Source organism: Rhinatrema bivittatum, chromosome 2 (assembly GCF_901001135.1).
Source record: "Rhinatrema bivittatum chromosome 2, aRhiBiv1.1, whole genome shotgun sequence".
NCBI lineage: Eukaryota > Metazoa > Chordata > Amphibia > Gymnophiona > Rhinatrematidae > Rhinatrema > Rhinatrema bivittatum.
Window position 1 is genome coordinate 270,592,099 of NC_042616.1, and position 19,128 is coordinate 270,611,226.

Below are 19,128 nucleotides of genomic sequence, written 5' to 3' on the forward strand. Positions count from 1 at the left end.
AAATCCCCCTAAAACCCACCCCCGACCCTTTAAATTAAATCCCCCCCCCCCCCCCTCCCGAACCCCCCCAAATGCCTTAAAGTACCCTGGGGCTCAGCGGCGGCCATCTTTACTCATCAGCCCCTATTATAGAGTATAGTAAATAGGGCTGATGAGTAAAAGGCCGGCGCCATCTTTAAAGATGGCGCCGTCCATCCAGTGCTCCTACCATGTGACAGGGCCGGCCAATGGCACGGATACCCTGTCACATGGTAAGGGCAAAGGGGCATCGCGCCATTTTATTTTAGCGCAGCTGATGCCTGGGAAACATGAAATCGCTCCCGAGGCCCCCCTGGACCACCAGGTAATTTTAAAAGGTTTTGGGGGGGTCGGGAGGGTGGGGGAGGCTAAGGGGGGTTGATTTAAAGGGTCGGGTGGGTTTTTTTTTCAGCGCGCGGCCTCCCTAAAAAAAAAATTAGCGATGTGAATTGGAATCGGAAAACGATTCCAATTCACATATCTTAACGATCAGATTTCTCCCCCCCCCCAGCCGAACCTGATCATTAAGACGATCTGGCACACGATTCACATCTCTAATATATATACCCTTTGCTGCTTCTGTCCCTCCCCTGCGTGTCCTCTTTTTAAGTCTGTGCGTCTCTTTTCCTAGCCTGCATTTATGTCTCACCTCTAGGCCTGCAGCTCTCTCTCCCTGCAACCTATGTATGCGTTTCATTTCTGCTGGCTGAGTCTCTATTCCCCTCATATCTTCCCTTTCCAAGCCTGTCTCTGGCCTATAATTTTCTCTATTCTCCCTGGTTCCCTATCCTTTCATTCTGCAGATTGTCTTTCTCCTCTCCAAAATCTCTTTCTCCATTAGATCTGATTCCCTCCTTACACCTTCCTTTTTCTCTCACTTGCATTCCACCCTATCTCTCATCCTCTTCCCCAGCCTGCCTCTTTTTCACTAGCCCGCCCAAGCCTATTTCTCCTCTCTCACTCACCCACTGTAAAGTTCCTCTTTACCTGTTCAAACCCAACTTGTCTCTTTCTCTTCTCCTCTTTCTCCATGATTTTCTCTCTCCTCCCTTCTAAAAGTTCTCTTTCTTCTTCATCCCCTCAGTCTTCTTTCAGTTCAGTTGCTTTGCTACCCTCACTATTTTCTATCTTTTTACACACTCTTTCTTTTGTAACCTGTCTGCCACTCATTCCTTACCACTGTGGTCTCTTTCTCTTTTCCTTCCTCGTAGTCTGTTTCTTACCCTCCCCTTATTTGGCTGTCTCTCTTCCTTCCTATACCTCATTCCTGTCTTCACATTCTCTCTCTCCCCTCCCTTTCCAGCCTATCTCTGTGCCTTTCTGTCTCTCTGCATCCTCCTGAAGGCTTCTCGGTTTTCCTACCTTCCCCCCCCAATCACATTTCAAGGCACTGGTGGTGTCACGTGGCTCAAACCGACTTCCCTGAACCAAGGAAAGTAAAAAGGAGAAAAGCCATGGAGAACAAGAGGGGGAGGGCATGAGTGAAAAGGAGAGAGAGAGAGGCTGGCAATAAGTCTGCAGGGATTGGTTGGAACGCCCCCCAAAGCACAGAGATAGGGGGAATTGCCTCTTTGCCTCGCTTATAATGGTCTTAATCTCAAAAGAATGCAAAGCAAACCATCACTATGATTTGTGGTTCTCACTTCCTGAAGCAGTAAGGATCCAGATAATTTCCAGAGCACATTAATGCAAGCTGCCACAATTTGAAGTGGTACAGATGAATTCTATAAAAATGTGCCCATTCCTAATGTGGACCTCTCCGAAAAATGTACATATGCTGTGATGGGATGGCATCGCATCACTACAGATCTTTGATAAATTATATCCTAGGATCAAAGACGTTTTCAAAAGAGGTCATGAATATTCATTATTAAATGGTACCTTATAGAGAAAGCCAGGTGGCTCAGCACAAGATTTATCAGCCTCTGGTGCTACGTTCTCTTTGCTTCCTTCACTAGGCACTGTCTGACTTTCTATCACAGGGTTCTGCTCACAGGAAGCTTCTGGTATCTCGGTGGCATCACTCTGAACGCTGGTGTCCTCTATTATAACCTTAGGTTGGCAAACAATGTGGGGATCAAAATCCTCTTCCTCTCCTTCATTGTTGGATGCTGGTTCTATTACCACTGAAGGAATAACAGCTTTTTCCTGGAAGAAAGTGAAGGTAAAGTATCTCTTTATTGCTGCTAACATTTAATTTTTACATTGTTAGTTATTTTTGCTCTATAAAACATACAATAGTTCCAAATAATTACAGTAGAAAACATTTTTTTTCTGGGGTTAGGTTTGGAAGAGGATAGAGCTTTTGCTCCACTAAATTGGATGAGAATTGATGATCTGGCACTGGGTTTTAATGGATTTAGATTTACAGTACAAATGCTCTGTTTCCTTTGCTCCATCAATTAGTCTGGGATTCAGAAATTTCTGGAACAGTTTATTGAGTCTCCATTGTGGCTCATGAATCTTCTGTATCCATGCCACCTCACAACTCCTAAAGTCTCAAATTTTAGCAGCCAGCCAGAAAGCAAGGATATTTCATGTCTATCACTGGTCTGATAAAAACAAACTTATAGCCTCATTTTGGCTGATAAAATTGAAACTTTAGCAGTAAGAACAAAATACAGACAGGATTATTAATAGCAAATCTTACATACAAAGTTGACCTAAAAATATGTAAATTTCGTGCTGAATTTGTGTATATTCTTGTAAGGAAACTAAGCCATACTATGAGGCCGAATTGCTAGCTATGTCTAACACTGAGAACTTTCCAGAAATGGGAAGTACGGGGAAATGCAGTTGAGCTGGTGAGTGGAAGGACGTAGCTTCTGACAAATGGGATGGGCTTGGTGACGGCATAAAAACATGCTTCCATGAGAACTTGGGAGGAGTTCGGTTTGGAATGTTTGAGTTTTGTGTCTGAGGCGTTCCCTACAGGAGAATGCTAGATGAGCTTTTGAGCCAGAGGATTTCTGCAATCAGCCTGGGAAAAGTTAAGAGCTGGAATGTTCAAGACTTTGATATTTGCTGGAGAAACAAAGGGAGGACCCCCCCCCCCTCAGTACAGACTGGAGAGCCATCTAGAAGGATAAGGACCATCTGACCAAAGGGACACCCTCCTAACCTGGGGAGCCCACAGCCTGAGTTTGACAAAGGAGAAGTTTACTGCTCTTCACTGGGCTTAAAGGAGGAAAAAAGCCCTGGTGGGGACCTGAGAGGGAAGAGTCTTCTGTAAATTGTACTTGCGCGTGCAAGTTATAAAATCGGGGGTCGGCACGTGCAAGGGGGTGCACAATTGTGCACCATGCGCGCGCTGAGCCCGCACCGATATGCGCTGCCTTCCCCATTCCCTACCCCCCATCCCACCTTCCCTTCCCATACCCTTTTCCCCCTACCTTTCGTTTTCTTTTTTTATCTCCAAACTTACTTCAGCTATGAAGTAAGTTGTGTGCACTGGCCGACTTCTGGCGCACGATCCCTGCACAGCAGCAAATATGAGCCGCTGTGCCGGGAGCCTGACCCAAGATTACGAATAATAGAGAAGACTTCAGTGTTGTTGGCCTGCCAAGTTAAACACTGAAGATGAGTCGCAGAAGGTAATTCACTCAAATCAATATTTCAGTGTTATCAGAGTTTAGTGGCAAGTAATTTCAGCCATGATTTAGACCAGTGGTTCCCAACCTTGTCTTGGGGACCCCCCCAGCCAGTCAGGTTTTCAGGATATCCACGATGAATATGCATGAGAGAAAATTTGCATGTTATGGAGGCAGGGCATGCAATTTTTCTCTCATGCATATTCATTGCTGATATCCTGAAAACACGACTGCTGGGGGGTCCCCAGGACAGGGCTGGGAATCACTGATCTAAACTTTAATCTTTGGACTGTAATTAGTCTTTTTTCTAGTTTGAAACAAACCTTTTTGGTGTGTGACGCCCCTTGGGCCTTATAGCTTTGCTATCCACCCCCACTGGTTGAATCTTGCTCTAGTGCTCCAGAACGATTTTTTCCCACTCTTGTGGTGCCCAAAGGTGACCCCTGGAAAGGTGTGGTGGTGATGGGGAGGAGTTACAAAATATCACTAAGAATCAGATTTTCCTGATCCATGCCAGTATTTTGCTTCACTGCAAAGAATTTTGCCCCTCTTGCTAAGGCTGTGATATCTACTTTTTAAATTCTATTTGGATAAGATATTTTTTATCTCTTGCTCTGCCACTGGTGCTGTTCCTTTGTCTAATATTTGGACTGTGATTTTATACCCAATAGCGTGGGGGCTGTGGGTTTTTAAATTCAGTAGTTTTCCTCCTGAAATTTGATAATTTGGAGGATGGACTGTAATGTAAGTTTATTTTGACCAGACAGTGTTTCAGGGTACAAACAGATGTCTACATCATCACACTGGAATACCGACAATCAATCTAAGATCAATAAGGCCTAAATGGGTATAGAAGACAATGTAAGTATGTTAGCCTAATAAACCAACCATTACAGCAGATAATGCAAGGAAGGAAGACGAAACGAGCACTTCTTTATTCTATATTGCCTGAAAACGTAAAACTAAAATGCACTACATGGTTTCAACCAAGGCTCACTGGTGAGGCCACACCTGTAGCTCTTTCTGAAAGAACAGAACAAAGAAATTGTCAGGGACTTTGAGTTTTAGATTTTGTCTTTGTGTACAATCTTCTGCTCCCAAGTTTATACTGCAATAGACTAGACTAGTGACTACAGACCAGTGTTTTTTAAACAATGAACTGCACATTTATTCCCAGTGAGGAGAAGGAGGCAGTTTTCTCTGGACAGCCTGAATGTAGGGTGAGTGTGTTCGTTCCAGATCTTTATTGATGCTAAACGGTTTTCCCCGATCCACATTTTGTTCTCATATATTCTTGACCTTGATTGGGATTGGGCCAACAAACCATTTTTTTTCATCACAGAGAACAATAAGGCTTCCTAAGCCAGAAGAACATTGTTCACCTCATTTTTTTTCATTTTGTTCCTTTTTCGGTTAATTTAATGTTTATTTTGGTTTGGTTATTTTGCCAAACTGAAACAAACATTATCAACTCTCCCCAAAACACATAAAAAAAAATGAACCAGGGCTTCATGAGGCCCTATGATCGCCCTCTTCACCTCCAAGAAACTTGCAGAGCCAAGCCCTAATCTGGGTGTCCCTATACCTCTTTGAGCCCTATCTGCCCCCTAAAAGATTTACTAGAACCAGGAATCTCCCAAGCCTCTTACCCTTTCTGTGGGGATTCTCAAGAAAGAAAGAGGGCAGGAGCAATGCCCAATCACTCCTGCCCCAGCACAATCTTTTAAAAAATGGCACTGGCTGGCCCTGAGACTGGTGCCAATGTAACATCAAAATGATGATGCTCAGCTCAGTGCCCGTACATATCCATATGTTTGCATGGCCAGTACACTGATTAAAACATAATGACACTAGCCAGTGTCGAGATTGGTGCCATTTTGACATCACTTTGACTCTGATCTCAGGGTCGGCCAATGCCATTTTTAAAGGGAAGCTGTCAGGGCAGGAGTGAGTGGGCATCGCTCCTGTCCCTTTCTGCCTCAAGGATCCCCCAGAGAAAAGGTAAGTAGGAGCCCCCAATGAAGGGTTAAGAGGGGTCTGGGAGGCCCTGGTTTGGCCCCAGGGAAACCCTGGGAAGCAGTGAACAGGGACTGGGTGGGGGTGAGGAGCTCAGGAAGCCACTTTTTTTTTTAAAATAAACTGAAAAACATCCACATTTTCAGGTATTTTTGGGGCAAGACCATTTTCTGTTCCTTCCATCCAAACAAACTGAAAATGACTTTTTTTGGTTTAGATGTGCCATATCCCTAAAGAGCAATTGTTTTCTGGGTCTGAGTATCTGGGTCCTTACTGACATAACACAAAGCTAGACTCGAACTTGGCTCCTGTCATATCCGAGGAGCTACAAACGTAAAGGAAGAAATAAATGATACCCCTGACGCATGTTGGGATGAAAAGTGGAATTTTAATGCCACGGCTGTAGAAGCATGCATTACTGAAAAGCCAAGGAACACATGAAAGCTCAGATGATAATTGTATTTGCAAACTCAAAAAACAAGAAAGAATAGTTATGAACAGGGGACCTATGATTAAATATAAAGCAAAGAAGGTGAAATAAACCGGTAGTGCTTACTATGATGGTCTACCAATGCCTAATATATGCACTTCTTTACTGTGGTTTATAACACAATGGTAAACATTTTTGATAAAGCAAGCAATAGCTTGCTTTGTTGGTGCTCAGTTTTTCTTAATCTGTGCAAGTGCCTTATCAGGTGTCAGGAAAAGGGATACGTTTCTATAATCCCAACTATTTAAGATATTTTTTTTTTTCCAGAATAAAACTTTGGCAGCACCAATGATGAGCTCTCTCTTTTGCAAGTACATCTCCTTGTAGTTTTAATTGGGAGGACTGCTATAACCTGCAACCACAAGCAATAATCAAAACTGCTTACATTGGTGAAGACTCCATGCGTATTTTAGCCAGGGGCTTTGTGCCAATAATCAAAGCAAAAGTCCGCACAGGCTTTTGCATTGATTATTTTCCTTTGCAAAAATCATCCACAGAGATTGTGCCTGCTTTCTCTGCATGTAATTTTTCTGTAATAAACTATGCAGGTAGGTGGTGCATAATCAAATATACACGAGTAGTTCCCTCTCTCTGTCCCCTCTCCAACCCTGGAAACAACTCCAGAATCCACAGGGGTAGATTTTCAAAGGGGTACGCACGTAAGATATGCGTGTACCCCCTAAAAACCTACCCCAAACCTCCCCTGCGTGCGCCGAGCCTAAGCCCCAGGACGCGCGTAAGTCCCGGGGCTTGCATGGAGGGGCGTGTCGGGGCGTGCCACGAGTGAAGCGGCGTTTCGGCCCGGGGGTGTGGCCGCGGCCTCCGGACCAGCCCCCGGACCGGAACATGGAGTGCAGCAGCCGGCTCGGTGCGCGCAAAGTTACGCCTGCTTCCAGCAGGCGTAACTTTGCCAACAAAGGTAGGGGGGGGGGTGGAACAAAAGTTCCCTCCAAGGCCGCTCCGATTTTGGAGTGGCTTCGGAGGGAACGGAGGCAGGGCTGTGCGGCTCGGCGCGCGCAGGCTGCCGTTTTGGGCAAATTTGTGCACGCCGACCCCGGATTTTAATGGATACGCGCGGCTATGCGCGTATCCATTGAAATCCCGTGTACTCTTGTTCGCGGCCTGGTGCGCAGATTTATAAATCTGCCCACAATATGCTAAACAACATGCATACTTTCCCCCACAGATTGAACAATATTCAAAGTGCCACTTTTGTGGGTAAAACGCAATATTTTACCCGCATAAAAACCCTCTGAATATTGTCCTCTCGCTTCATGTATGGGCACTTCTATGTCTGTCACTTGTTTTCTATTTTGCAACTAAATGGTTGGCCATCCATTTTGTGCACATTTACATTACAAAAAAGAATCTTTTAAATGGCATCAGCTCACTTGAGTACTTTTTAAACTTAAATAGACTGGCAGGTCTATTTAGGAAGATGTAGAAAGTTGATAAAATCGCAGAGAATAAGTAGAACCCAGGCACCAAAACCAGGCTAAAAAGGGGAAACATTTTTCTGCAATGAAATAACATTATGTGCAATTTTTGAGGAAATTTAGCCGGCTTTATTTTTATTTGTACCAATGCATATGTGACTAATCAAGGCCCATTAATTGTTTTCTCCAATATCACTTGAAAGCCAAATAAGTTTTCAATGTATATTACTCAAGGTCATGGGCAGACTGATTTTAAGAGGATTTAGGTGCTTAATGTTGGGAGTTAGGCTCCAAAAATTGTTTTGAAAACTGTCTAGGGTTGAGTCCCTAAATTTGTGTTCAGTTTCATGAAGGTCCTATAAAGTGGGGAACACAGGGTGAAATTAAGGCAGGAAAACAAATTTAAGGAGCTTAGCACCGGTTTTAGGCACTGGTTAAGGTTAGTAATTGCCGTATCAGCAAGTTACTCCCATGCTTATTCGTTTTCCCAGACTGTGCAATTCAATGTCCTTGTTGGTTGCTGTCTGAATCTAATTCCCCTTTTCTCTCTGCCGTTGAAGCAGAGAGCAATGATGGAGTTGCATCAACAGCATAAGGCTTATTGGTTAAGGGTAGTAACCACCACTCCAGCAAGTTACCCCCCATGCACTTTTTTCTTCATTCACATTCTCTTGCCTTAAGGGATCCACAGTGTTTATCCCATGCCCCTTTGAAATCTTTTACTGTTTCTTATCTTCACCACCTCCTCTGGAAGGGCATTTCAGGCATCCACCACCCTTTCTGTGAAGAAATATTTCCTGACATTGGTTCTGAGTCAGCCTCCCTGGATTTTCATTTCATGAGCCCTAGTTCTACTGATTTCTTTCCAACAGAAAAGATTTGTTGTTGATTTGTGCATCATTAAAACCTTTCAGGTATCTGAAGATCTGTATCATATCTCCCTTGCACCTCCTCTCCTCCAATATTTAGGACCTTCAACCTCTTTTCATAAGTCATTTGATGGAGACCCACCACCATTTTGGTCGCCTTTCTCTGGACCGCCTCCATCCTGTCTCTGTCCCTTTTGAGACACAGTCTCCAGAACTGAACACAGTACTCCAGGTGAGGCCTCACCAAGGACCTCTACAAGGGGATTATCACCTCCTTTTTCTTACTGGTTATTCCTTTCTCAATGCAGCCTAGCATTCTTCTGGCTTTTGCTATCACCTTGTCATATTGCTTCGCCATCGTCAGATTGCTAGACTATCACGCCAAGGTCTCTCTCTTGTTCTGTGCACAATAGCCCTTCACTCCCCATCACATACAACTCTTTTGGATTACCACACCCAGATGCATGACTGCACTTCTTGGCATTGGATCTCAGCTGTCATATCTTCGCCCACCATTCAAGCTTCCTTAAATCAACGTCTCACCTCTCTACTCTCTACTTCTTCCGGCAGGTCTTAGTATCATTCGCAAATAGACAAATTATACCTTCTATTCCTTCCGCGATGTCACTCACAAAGAAATTTAACAGAACCGGTCCAAACACTGATCCCTGTGATACTCCACTTAACATTGTTTTCTCTTAAGAGCAGGTTCCATTTATCATCACACGCTGCCTTCTATCCATCAACCAGTTTGTGATCCATACCACCACCTTGGCGCTCACTCCCAAGCTTCTCATTTTATGAGACCCTATCAAAAACTTTAATAAAATCCAAGTAAATCACATCGAGCACTCTTCCCTGATCCAATTCTCTAGTCACCAAATCAAAAAAATCAGATTCATCTGACAGGACCTTCTCCTGGTGAATCCATGCTATCTCGGATCGGGCAACCCACTGGTTTGTAGATAGTTCACTATCCTTTCTTTCAGCAGAGTCTCCATTAATTTTCCCACCACTGAGGGTGAGGCTAACCAGCCTCTAGTTTCCAGTCTCCTCTCTTCTCCCACTCTTGTGAAGAGGGACCACCATCGCTCTTCTCCAATCACTCAGCACCACTCCCATTTCCAAGGATCTATTGAACAGGTCACATAGCGGACCCACCAGCAGATCTCTGAGTTCCCTAAGTATCCTGAGATGAACCTCATCAGGCTCCATGGCTTTGTCTACTTTCAGTCTTCTTAGCTGTTCCCATACATTCTCTTCTGTAAACGGAGTTTCATTTGCTCCTTCCCCTTCCACAGTCTTGTTAACTAGCAACGGTCCTTCTCCAGGGTCTTCTTTACTGGACACCAAACTGAAGTATTTGTTTAATATTTCCACCATTTCTTTGTCTCTCTCCACACATTGATCCTGTTCACCTTTCAATTTCACTATGCCACTTTGGACCTTTCTCCTTTCCCTGATGTAATCTGAAGAATGATTTTTTTCACTTTGCTTTACCTCTTTGACATTTCTTTCTTCTGCCAGACTTTTTGCTTTCTTGATTACTTTCTTCGTCCCCTAGGTTTCACCAGGTATTCTTCCCTGAATTCTTCTTTTTGGGATCATTTATAATTCCTGAATGCTGCTTTTTTTTGCTTTTATTATGTAAGCCACCTCCTTTGAGAACCAGGTCGGTTTCTTATTTCTCTTACTTTTGTTTACTTTTCTAACATATAGATTTGTTGCTTTTGTCATTGCTCCCTTTAGTTTGGTCCACTGTTGTTCCACCTCTCTCATTCTCTCCCAGTCTTCTAGTTCTACCTCCAGGTATGTCCTCATTTCGACAAAGTCTGTATTTTTGAAAGTCAAAAATCAGGTCTTCTTGTGACGTCTCCGTATCCTGTTTGCAATGTCAAATCATACTGTTTGATGATCACTGGTGCTGAGGTGGGCACCTACCTGGACATTTGAGACATTATCCCCATTAGTGAGTACTAGGTCTAGTATAACTAGGTTATACCTCTATGTTTTGGACTGTATGCTGATTTTTTTCTGACTTTTTGTTTGATTTAAAGTTTTGGATTCTTTTTACAACTTTTTATCTTGATTGGAATACCATAGATGTGTGTGGACTAAGTTCTACTGATCCCTTGGGCCCTGCAGGTAGTCCTGTTATTGACAGCACAAATCTGACCTAGTTTTTCAGAGGCTGCACCAAACGGGTCAGTAGTCTGCAGCCTCGGAAATGTGATCCCTGTGTCAAGGGAAGGTTACAAATAAATCAGAAAGTTAGTCAGAAAGTACTGTTAGTTTGACAGATAGGAGACCATTTTCTCTGATTTTCTTCTCATGGAGGAGATAAAACATGAGTTTCTTAGGATGAGCTAAAGTGCAGATAAAAATTTTTAGATACAGCACATAAAAACTCCACAAAAGTGTTTTGAATCTTTCTAGAGCATAAAATATATCACTGTGGGATGCTACCTGAGGTACTACTGTCTCACTTGTTGCCTCCAACTCTGGTTCCAGCTCTTGCTCCTGCTCCAGTTCTGCCAGTTTATCTTCTGCATAAGGCTGTTCAGCTTCATCACCACCTTCACTCTCATGCACAGGTGCTGTCTGAAAATGAGATGATCACAGCAAATTATTCATCCACACTCTTTTTATAAACAGTGCGTGAGTGCTAGAAATCACATTTAATAGCAGCAGTTCATCTGAGATGCTTAGAACAAACCAGTCACAAGTTCTGGCACCATACACTTGTGAGTAATTTAAGAGGACTCATTAATAAAAATGGTGCTGTCCAATTTGTATATGTTATCCGTTGCCAATGACCATCCAAGAGCTCCACCATGTATTCAATGAGATTGAAGCTTGACCATCTTTAAAACTATGCTTGCAATACATAGGAAAATAGCAATGTAAGTAATCTTTCTTCTCCAAACACTGCAAGACTTTGGATGCCCTGTGGGCCTAAATAGACATTGATGGGCATTCTGGCATTAACAAACACACTAGAAGATGCATCAAGTTATGGTAGTGCTCTAACATACGTTAAACAGTGTATATCGCACTATAGAGCACTATTACGGTGATACTGTGTGATATATGAGATATTTTGCATCTCCTGCCCAGGTTCCCTCCCCTACCTCAATGACCTTTTTTTGCACGTGATTTGCATGCATTAATAATGCAAATGCATGCAAAAAAGGCCACTTCTAGGCAATTTGATGCAAATATTTTATAACGGCCATCCGAGAAAGTGGTTAGCCATGATAAAATAACTTTTCAATTTTCATTAAATTTAGCATTAGAGCCCTGGGACTCTAAAGCAGGTTACAAGGCTCTGCATGATATTTATCAGGCCTCCAAAAGGATAAAAAAAAAGTCCTGTGACTACAAGGGGAGGTTGAGCAGGGGGGTCAGCCCCTGCTCAACCCAGAGCTGCCACTCAAGGCAGCCCCGACTCCCCCAAAGTGATAAAAAATTTAAAATGTAGCTGCGTGGCATTGGCCCCAGCCCTCTCATACCCCCAAAGTCCGATCTAGATTGAGGGTTCTGGCCCTCCCACCCCCCAAAGTGCAAACTAGATTGAGGGTCCTGGCCCTTCCACCCCTCCAAAGTCACATGGCTGGGGCAGGGTTAAGTCAGCATGCTAGTGGGCACCCTGACCCTGATGCGGGATCCACCACTTAATTTTAAGATTTGGGGGGTGCAGGAAGGGGATGGGGGAAGTGGAGCAAGGCGGGGCTCTGTTGGATTTATGCTATTGGGAAGAAATGGATCATGGGGGCTCTGTTGGACTTATATTAAGGGGAAGTGGAGGCAAAGGAGAGGGGCCAGGGACCCTCAATCTAGGTTGGATTCGGGGTTGAAGGGGCTGGGGCTGTGGCCACATGACTATGTTTTTAATTTTTTATCAGTTTGGGGAAGGTGGTCCCAGGTTGAGCCAGGTGTCAGCCTTGACCTCCACTCAGCCACCCCATGTGGCCACAAGACTTTTTTTTTTTGGGGGGGGGCAGCCCAATAAGGCAATAGCAGTTCCTTGAGATTGGGGCCACCATTTGTGTTAAAAGGCCACTAGGCGCATTCTTTTGCCCTATGGTGTTTGGCCACAAGACGAAAGAATGTGCATGATTTTTCGGAGAAGCAGCCCCACTATCACAGTGACCCCTCCCCTCCCCCTGTGATAGTGGGACCCCTCCTGCAATAAACTTTCATGGCATAATGGCTCTAGGCTCAAGCAGAAGGTGTGGGGTGATATTTTAATAATTGCATATTCAAAACAAGAGACAACAAGTGCTAAGTGATTTGCACTAATAGACTATAGCAGAGAAAAAAAAAACTAATGAGAATAAACTGCAACTCCAATGACCCCATAACCTCACATCTGAGGTTAATGAATCCAACTTTCATTTTATTTTGTCTTTTGTAGTGTAACAACTCTTTCTGTACTGCATAGATCCTCTAGTCGTAGCAATGTACTCCAAATGTATGCCTTGTGACATTATCGTGTTTTCAAAAATGTTCACTGTATGCCATAATGCAGTCCATTACTGAACACGTATTCTTTTATTGAGATATGAAAGCAGTCTCTAAGGAAGCCAGCGAAGAGACAGGTTGAGATGCAGAGGCTGAGAGTGACTAGTGGACATGCTGCCTTGGGGTAAGGGGAAAGACAAGCTGAGGTGCATAGAGGGAAAGAAAAAGTGAGGCAAATTTAAAACAAAATTCAAGAAAGTATTTTTTCAGTTAATACACAGTTAAGCACTGGAATTTGTGGCTGAAAGATATAATCAAGTTAATAATATAGCTGGGTATAATGATTTGGACAAGTTTCTGGGTCCCATTATTAATAGGGACCTTCATTTTCAGTTTTATTTTTATTTTTCCTGGGAATTTCAATGTTATAATAAAAAAGTAATCAGTGGAAAAGTGACTTTTTCTCCTGTGTGTTATAACAAAGTCATTTCCCACTGATTATTTTTGTTGTAACATTGAAATTCCCAGCAAAAATAAAATAAACTGAAAATGTAGGTCCTTAATTATTAATTATTAGACAGGTAAGCTTGAGGAATACCAACTCTTACTTCAGGGAGCTGAGAGAGAAAAACTGGGAGTACTTCTTCCAAGCAAACCAGATTGGTCACTGTTGGAGACAAGATGCTAGGCTCTATATACCAGTGGTCTGACCCAGTATGGCATCTTTACGATGGCGGCGGCCATCTTTAAAGATGGCGCCGGCCAGCCAGTGCTCCTACCATGTGACAGGGGCTGGCCAATGGCACGGATACCCTGTCACATGGTAAGGGCAAAGGGCCATCAGCGCCATCTTTATGAGTGGCCCGAGAACGGGAGATCGCTCCCGGGACCACCACTAGAGCACCAGGTAATTTAAAAATGTTTTGGGGGGATCGGGAGGGTGGGAGAAGTTAAGAGGTCATCTTTAAAGGGTCGGGTGGGTTTTTTATTAATCGGGCCATTGGCGCCATTTTTGAGTGGCAGTCAAAATGGCGCCGATGGCCCGAGAGCGGGAGATCTGTCCCCGCGCCCCACTGGACCACCAGGTACTCGTAAAAAGTTTTTTTGGGGGGGGTTCGGGGGGGCTGGGGGAAGGTAAGGGGTCAATTTTAAAGGGTCGGGCCTCACTAAAAAAAAATTAACGATGTGAATCGGAACCGATTCCGATTCACATCTCCAGCGATCAGATTTCTTTCTCCCTCCAGCTGAACCCGATCGTTAAGACGATCGGGCACACAATTCACATCTCTATTATTTACTCTTTCAGATAATAGAAGAACTTGGGGACATAACATGAAGTTAGCAAGTAGCACGTTTAAAACAAATCAGAAAAAATTATTTTTCACTTAACGCACAATTAAGTTATGGAATTTGATGCCAGAATGTGTGATTAAGGCAGTTAGTATAGCTGGATTTAAAAAAGATTTGGATAAATTCCTGGAGTGGAAGTCCATAAAGTACAATTAATCATGTTCACTTAGAAAATCGCCACTGCTTATTAGAGATGTGAATCGTGTGATCGATCGTCTTAACGATCAATTTCGGCTGGGGGGGGAGGGAATCGGATCGTCGCGGTTTTGTTTTTGTAAATATCGTGTAAATCGTAAATCGGGGGAGGGCGGGAAAACCGGCACACTAAAACATCCCTAAAACCCACCCCGACCCTTTAAAATAAATCCCCCACCCTCCCGAACCCCCCCAAAATGCCTTAAATTACCTGGGGTCCAGAGCGGGGGTCCCGGTGTGATCATTTACTCTCGGGCCTGCGGTGCGTTGTAGAAATGGCGCCGGCGCTACCTTTGCCCACAGGTCAAAGGTAGCGCCGGCGCCATTTTGTTTTTTGTCCCCCGACGTCAGGAGCGTAGGAGATCGCTCCCGGACCCCCGCTGGACCCCCAGGGACTTTTGGCCAGCTTGGGGGGGGCCTCCTGACCCCCACAAGACTTGCCAAAAGTCCAGCGGAGGTCTGGGAGCGACCTCCTGCGCTCGAATCGTTTTGCCGTACGGCCGGCGCCATTTTGTGCAAAATGGCGCCGGCCGTACGGCAACATGATTCGACTGCAGGAGGTCGTTCCCGGACCCCCGCTGGACTTTTGGCAAGTCTTGTGGGGGTCAGGAGGCCCCCCCAAGCTGGCCAAAAGTCCCTGGGGGTCCAGCGGGGGTCCGGGAGCGATCTCCTACGCTCCTGACGTCGGGGGACAAAAAACAAAATGGCGCCGGCGCTACCTTTGACCTGTGGGCAAAGGTAGTGCCGGCGCCATTTCTACAACGCACCGCAGGCCCGAGAGTAAATGATCACACCGGGACCCCCGCTCTGGACCCCAGGTAATTTAAGGCATTTTGGGGGTGTTCGGGAGGGTGGGGGATTTATTTTAAAGGGTCGGGGTGGGTTTTAGGGTTGTTTTAGTGTGCCGGTTTTTCCGCCCTCCCCCTTCCCCTCCCCTTCCCCTGATTTACGATTTTTGACGATAAATCGGGGGACTTCCTATTGTATCGCACTTCTAACGATTTTTGACGATTTAAAATATATTGGACGATATTTTAAATCGGCAAAAAACGATTCACATCCCTACTACTTGCGTTAGTAGCATGGGATCTCTTTAATGTTTGGGTACTTTCCATATACCAGTAATTTGGATTGACCACTGTTGGAAACAGGATGCTGGGCTTGATGGACAGTTGGCCTGACCCAGTATGGCAACTTCTTATGTTCTTATGGGGGTCAATTGGAAAGCAAATCAAGAGCACAGAATTCCTGAGTTGGGGAGGGGAGAAGAACAATGATGGAAAGCAGGTGCACCTAGCTTGTCATTCCTCCTCCCCCCCCCTTCCCAAGTATGTACAATGCTAATTTATTGTGCTATGCATGTGTCCAAATACAAGACTTTTCTCCACACAAAACAAATTACAGCATGTTACTATTTGGCAGGAGATAAATTACAAATGAAAGAACAAATAAATCAATTTCAGAATCTCATGCTAAATTAGAGACAGGTGGACACCACAGTTGATCTGGCAGTCTTCTTTTATATCATGGAATCTTGTTAAAAAAGAAATTTAACACTGAATGTGAGCACCTTGTCTTCACAGAGAAGATCTAGCTGTGTTGGAATATCAATGTAACTTTATAGCAGTTAAATGTTAATCTTTAACAAGAATAAAATGAAATGTGTATATAAATTACCTCTATAAGACATTAGGGATGTGAATTGTTTTAACGATCGGGTTCGGCTGGGGGGGGGGGGATCTGATCATTAGAGATGTGAATTGGGATCGGTTCCGATTCCAATTCACATCACTAATTTTTTTTAGTGAGGCCCGCACCGATAAAAAAAACAACCCACCCCGACCCTTTAAAATTACCCCCTTAGCCTCCCCCACTCTCGAGAGGGCCATAGGTCGGGAGAGGGCGACACACAAAATTGTATGGTTCACTTAGGGTACCTAATACCCTTGCATCAACCTCGCCTGCATATGGCAAATTTTCTTAGAATGAGCAAGTCTGGTCTTGTCTTGTGGAAGATTTTGGTGTGCCGGTTTTCCCGCCCTCCCCCGATTTACGATTTTTCACGATAAATCGGGGGAATTTCTATTGTATCGCGACTCTAACGATTTTTGACGATTTAAAAAATATCTGACGATTTTTTTAAATCGTCAAAAAATGATTCACATCCCTATAAGACATACATATAATCTAAAATTATAAAGCAGTATGGGATGTTCAGCCAATGAAACTGCTCGAGTGACTGACATTCCAGGGGACCATCATTTTCTGTTTTTATTTAATTTTTCATAGGAATTTCAATGTTATAACAAAAACAATCACTGACAAAATCACTTTTTCCAGTGATTTTTCTCCTGTGTTTTACAACAAAGTCATATTTCCACTTATTTTTTTTTGTTACAACACTGAAATTCCCAGGCAAAATAAAATAAAAACTAAAATTGAAGGTCCCTACACATCCCCTAACCCTAATTCCCAAATCACTGTACCCACATGCCATGAAAGGGCTGTTGCAGTCTTTTCTGAAGGACAGCAGGGGGAAATAATGTTGTGGTAATTTGAATAAAACACATGCTCTAATTAGGGCTCATTTTTTGGTGTTTACAACAAATTTTGGTGGGTTTTTTTTGGTGGGTTTTTTTAAAGATATTTTAGAATTTTATGTAGCTAATCATTATTTTTTACTTACATTTTATACTGCTTAATCAATCACTGCTTCAAAGCAGTTTACACAATAATAAATACACAAAATGAAATGTAAAATAGAGGAGAAGAGAGAGCCGTCACCCAACTGAGATGCCATCAACACAGAAAAGGCGCAAAGACAGACTGGCTGCCCTGAGACAGGCAAAAGTGTGAGTGTGTATGTGTGTGTGGTGGTGGTAATGATGGTGGGGCCTTTGAGAGAGTACTGGGGCAGAAGTGTTTTTCCAGTGATAAACACTGAATCCAGTGATAAACACTGAATCCATATTTTTTGTAGCAGAGGTGTTTTATCAGTGTTTATTGGTTAAAAGCTATAATCAGTCACAAGCTCTAATTATAAACTACCTATGAATACAAAATTCCAAAATGCTTTATAATAGTTCCATCTTGTGGGATGGAGTGTTACCTCAGATGTCTGAGCAGAAAGAGCTGCTCAACTTACCGTGCTTGTGTCACTCAAAATTGCTGCCAGTTCAAACTTTTAAGAAGTACCTTCCACAAGACAAGACCAGACTTGCTCATTCTAAGAAAATTTGCCATATGCAGGCGAGGTTGATGCAAGGGTATTAGGTACCCTAACTGAACCATACAATTTTGTGTGTCGCCCTCTCCCGACCTATGGCCCTCTCGACACACAATTAAAAATTATGAATTTATAATCATCAATTTTACATGAAAAGGACATTCAAAGTACAATCTTCTGAGGTAAAACATCACTTACAACAACAGATGTATTATATTTACATATACTGCTATGGTGTTAATCAGAAAATCATACAAAAAAAGATACCTGGAACCATTTTGGTAGAAACCCTTTTGGTATTAGGCCTATTATAGCATGTGTTGTGTTGAGAATGTTGAATTTCGTGAACCTTGAGCCGGCTAGGACTGGTGATGACGCACCCCCGGGGTGCCCACATTGGAGATCGAAGCCGGTAGGTGGCACGAAGCAGGAGACCAAAAGAACTTCACCACCGGAAGCCCGAGGTCCCCACAGGAGGAGTCCATGAGTACCCGAGAAGCTTGGACTTAGGTGGGGTCTCCTGGATGGAGCAGAACAGGATACCAAGGGCCAGCTGAAGTCGAAGGCCAGGAACCAAAGTCGAAGTCTGATGTCAGGAACAAAGCCACAGTCCGAAGCCTGGGATGATCCAAAGTCTGAAGCCAGGGACAAGAACAGCAACTAACGAACTCTGGGAGCAGAGAGAACCTTGTTGCCATCTGAAGTGTAGTGCTAGTTGCAGGGTTTAAATCCCTGAAGGCGACTGATGTCACTGCCAGGACTCTCTCCAGCTGGCCCCGCCTAAGGGGCGGGACCAGCTGGAGAGAGTCGGCGGAGTCTCCCTCGAAGAGGGATCATCGCGCGGAGGCCTAGTGAGGCGCGGCCAGAACGCCGTGATACCAGGAGCATCCCTGAGGTAGGTGGAGGGACCGGCCGCGGACCTGCGCGGGCCGGGTTCGCAACATGTTGGGTGTGGACTTGTCACTCAGAAAGCCATGAGTAAACTGAATTACAATTATAATATAGTAAATCTCCCTTACCAAAGTTGCACTCAAACAGTAACAACTCTACCTATGAAAAGTTAACAGCACAAATATTACATCAGGACCAAAACAACAATACACCTCCTACTAGGAAAATAGAACAAGCCAGGCTGTTATAGATCCCTATAGAGAAACTACATGCTAGCAGAATACCTCACCCTGGTTACACATGCAGAACACATACAGACTCTCACCACATACAGAATAAAGAGACTATAAAATATAAATTAAAATGTGCAGGCAAAAACTGAACCGGAAACCACAAAAAACAGGACATTGCATGCAATGCAACAATGGAAAAACAGAAACATCACTATATATTAGGGATGTGAATCATTTTTTGACGATTTAAAACAATCGTCAGATATATTTTAAATCGTCAAAAATCGTTAAGAGTCGCGATACAATAGAAATTCCCCCGATTTATCGTGAAAAATCGTAAATCGGGGGGG

At 43.8% G+C, this 19,128-nt stretch overlaps 1 protein-coding gene across 1 annotated transcript in view; it reads right to left on the bottom strand.

Moving 5' to 3' along the window:
- Positions 1 to 19,128, bottom strand: part of AMPH (amphiphysin) — a 467,360-nt gene that overhangs the window by 104,351 nt on the left and 343,881 nt on the right. The window contains exons 18-19 of the mRNA XM_029587079.1: positions 10,886 to 11,020; positions 1,900 to 2,166 (exon numbers count right to left, since the gene is read on the bottom strand). Of these exons, the coding sequence (XP_029442939.1) occupies positions 1,900 to 2,166; positions 10,886 to 11,020 (402 nt within the window). The remainder of the gene's footprint in view (positions 1 to 1,899; positions 2,167 to 10,885; positions 11,021 to 19,128) is intronic.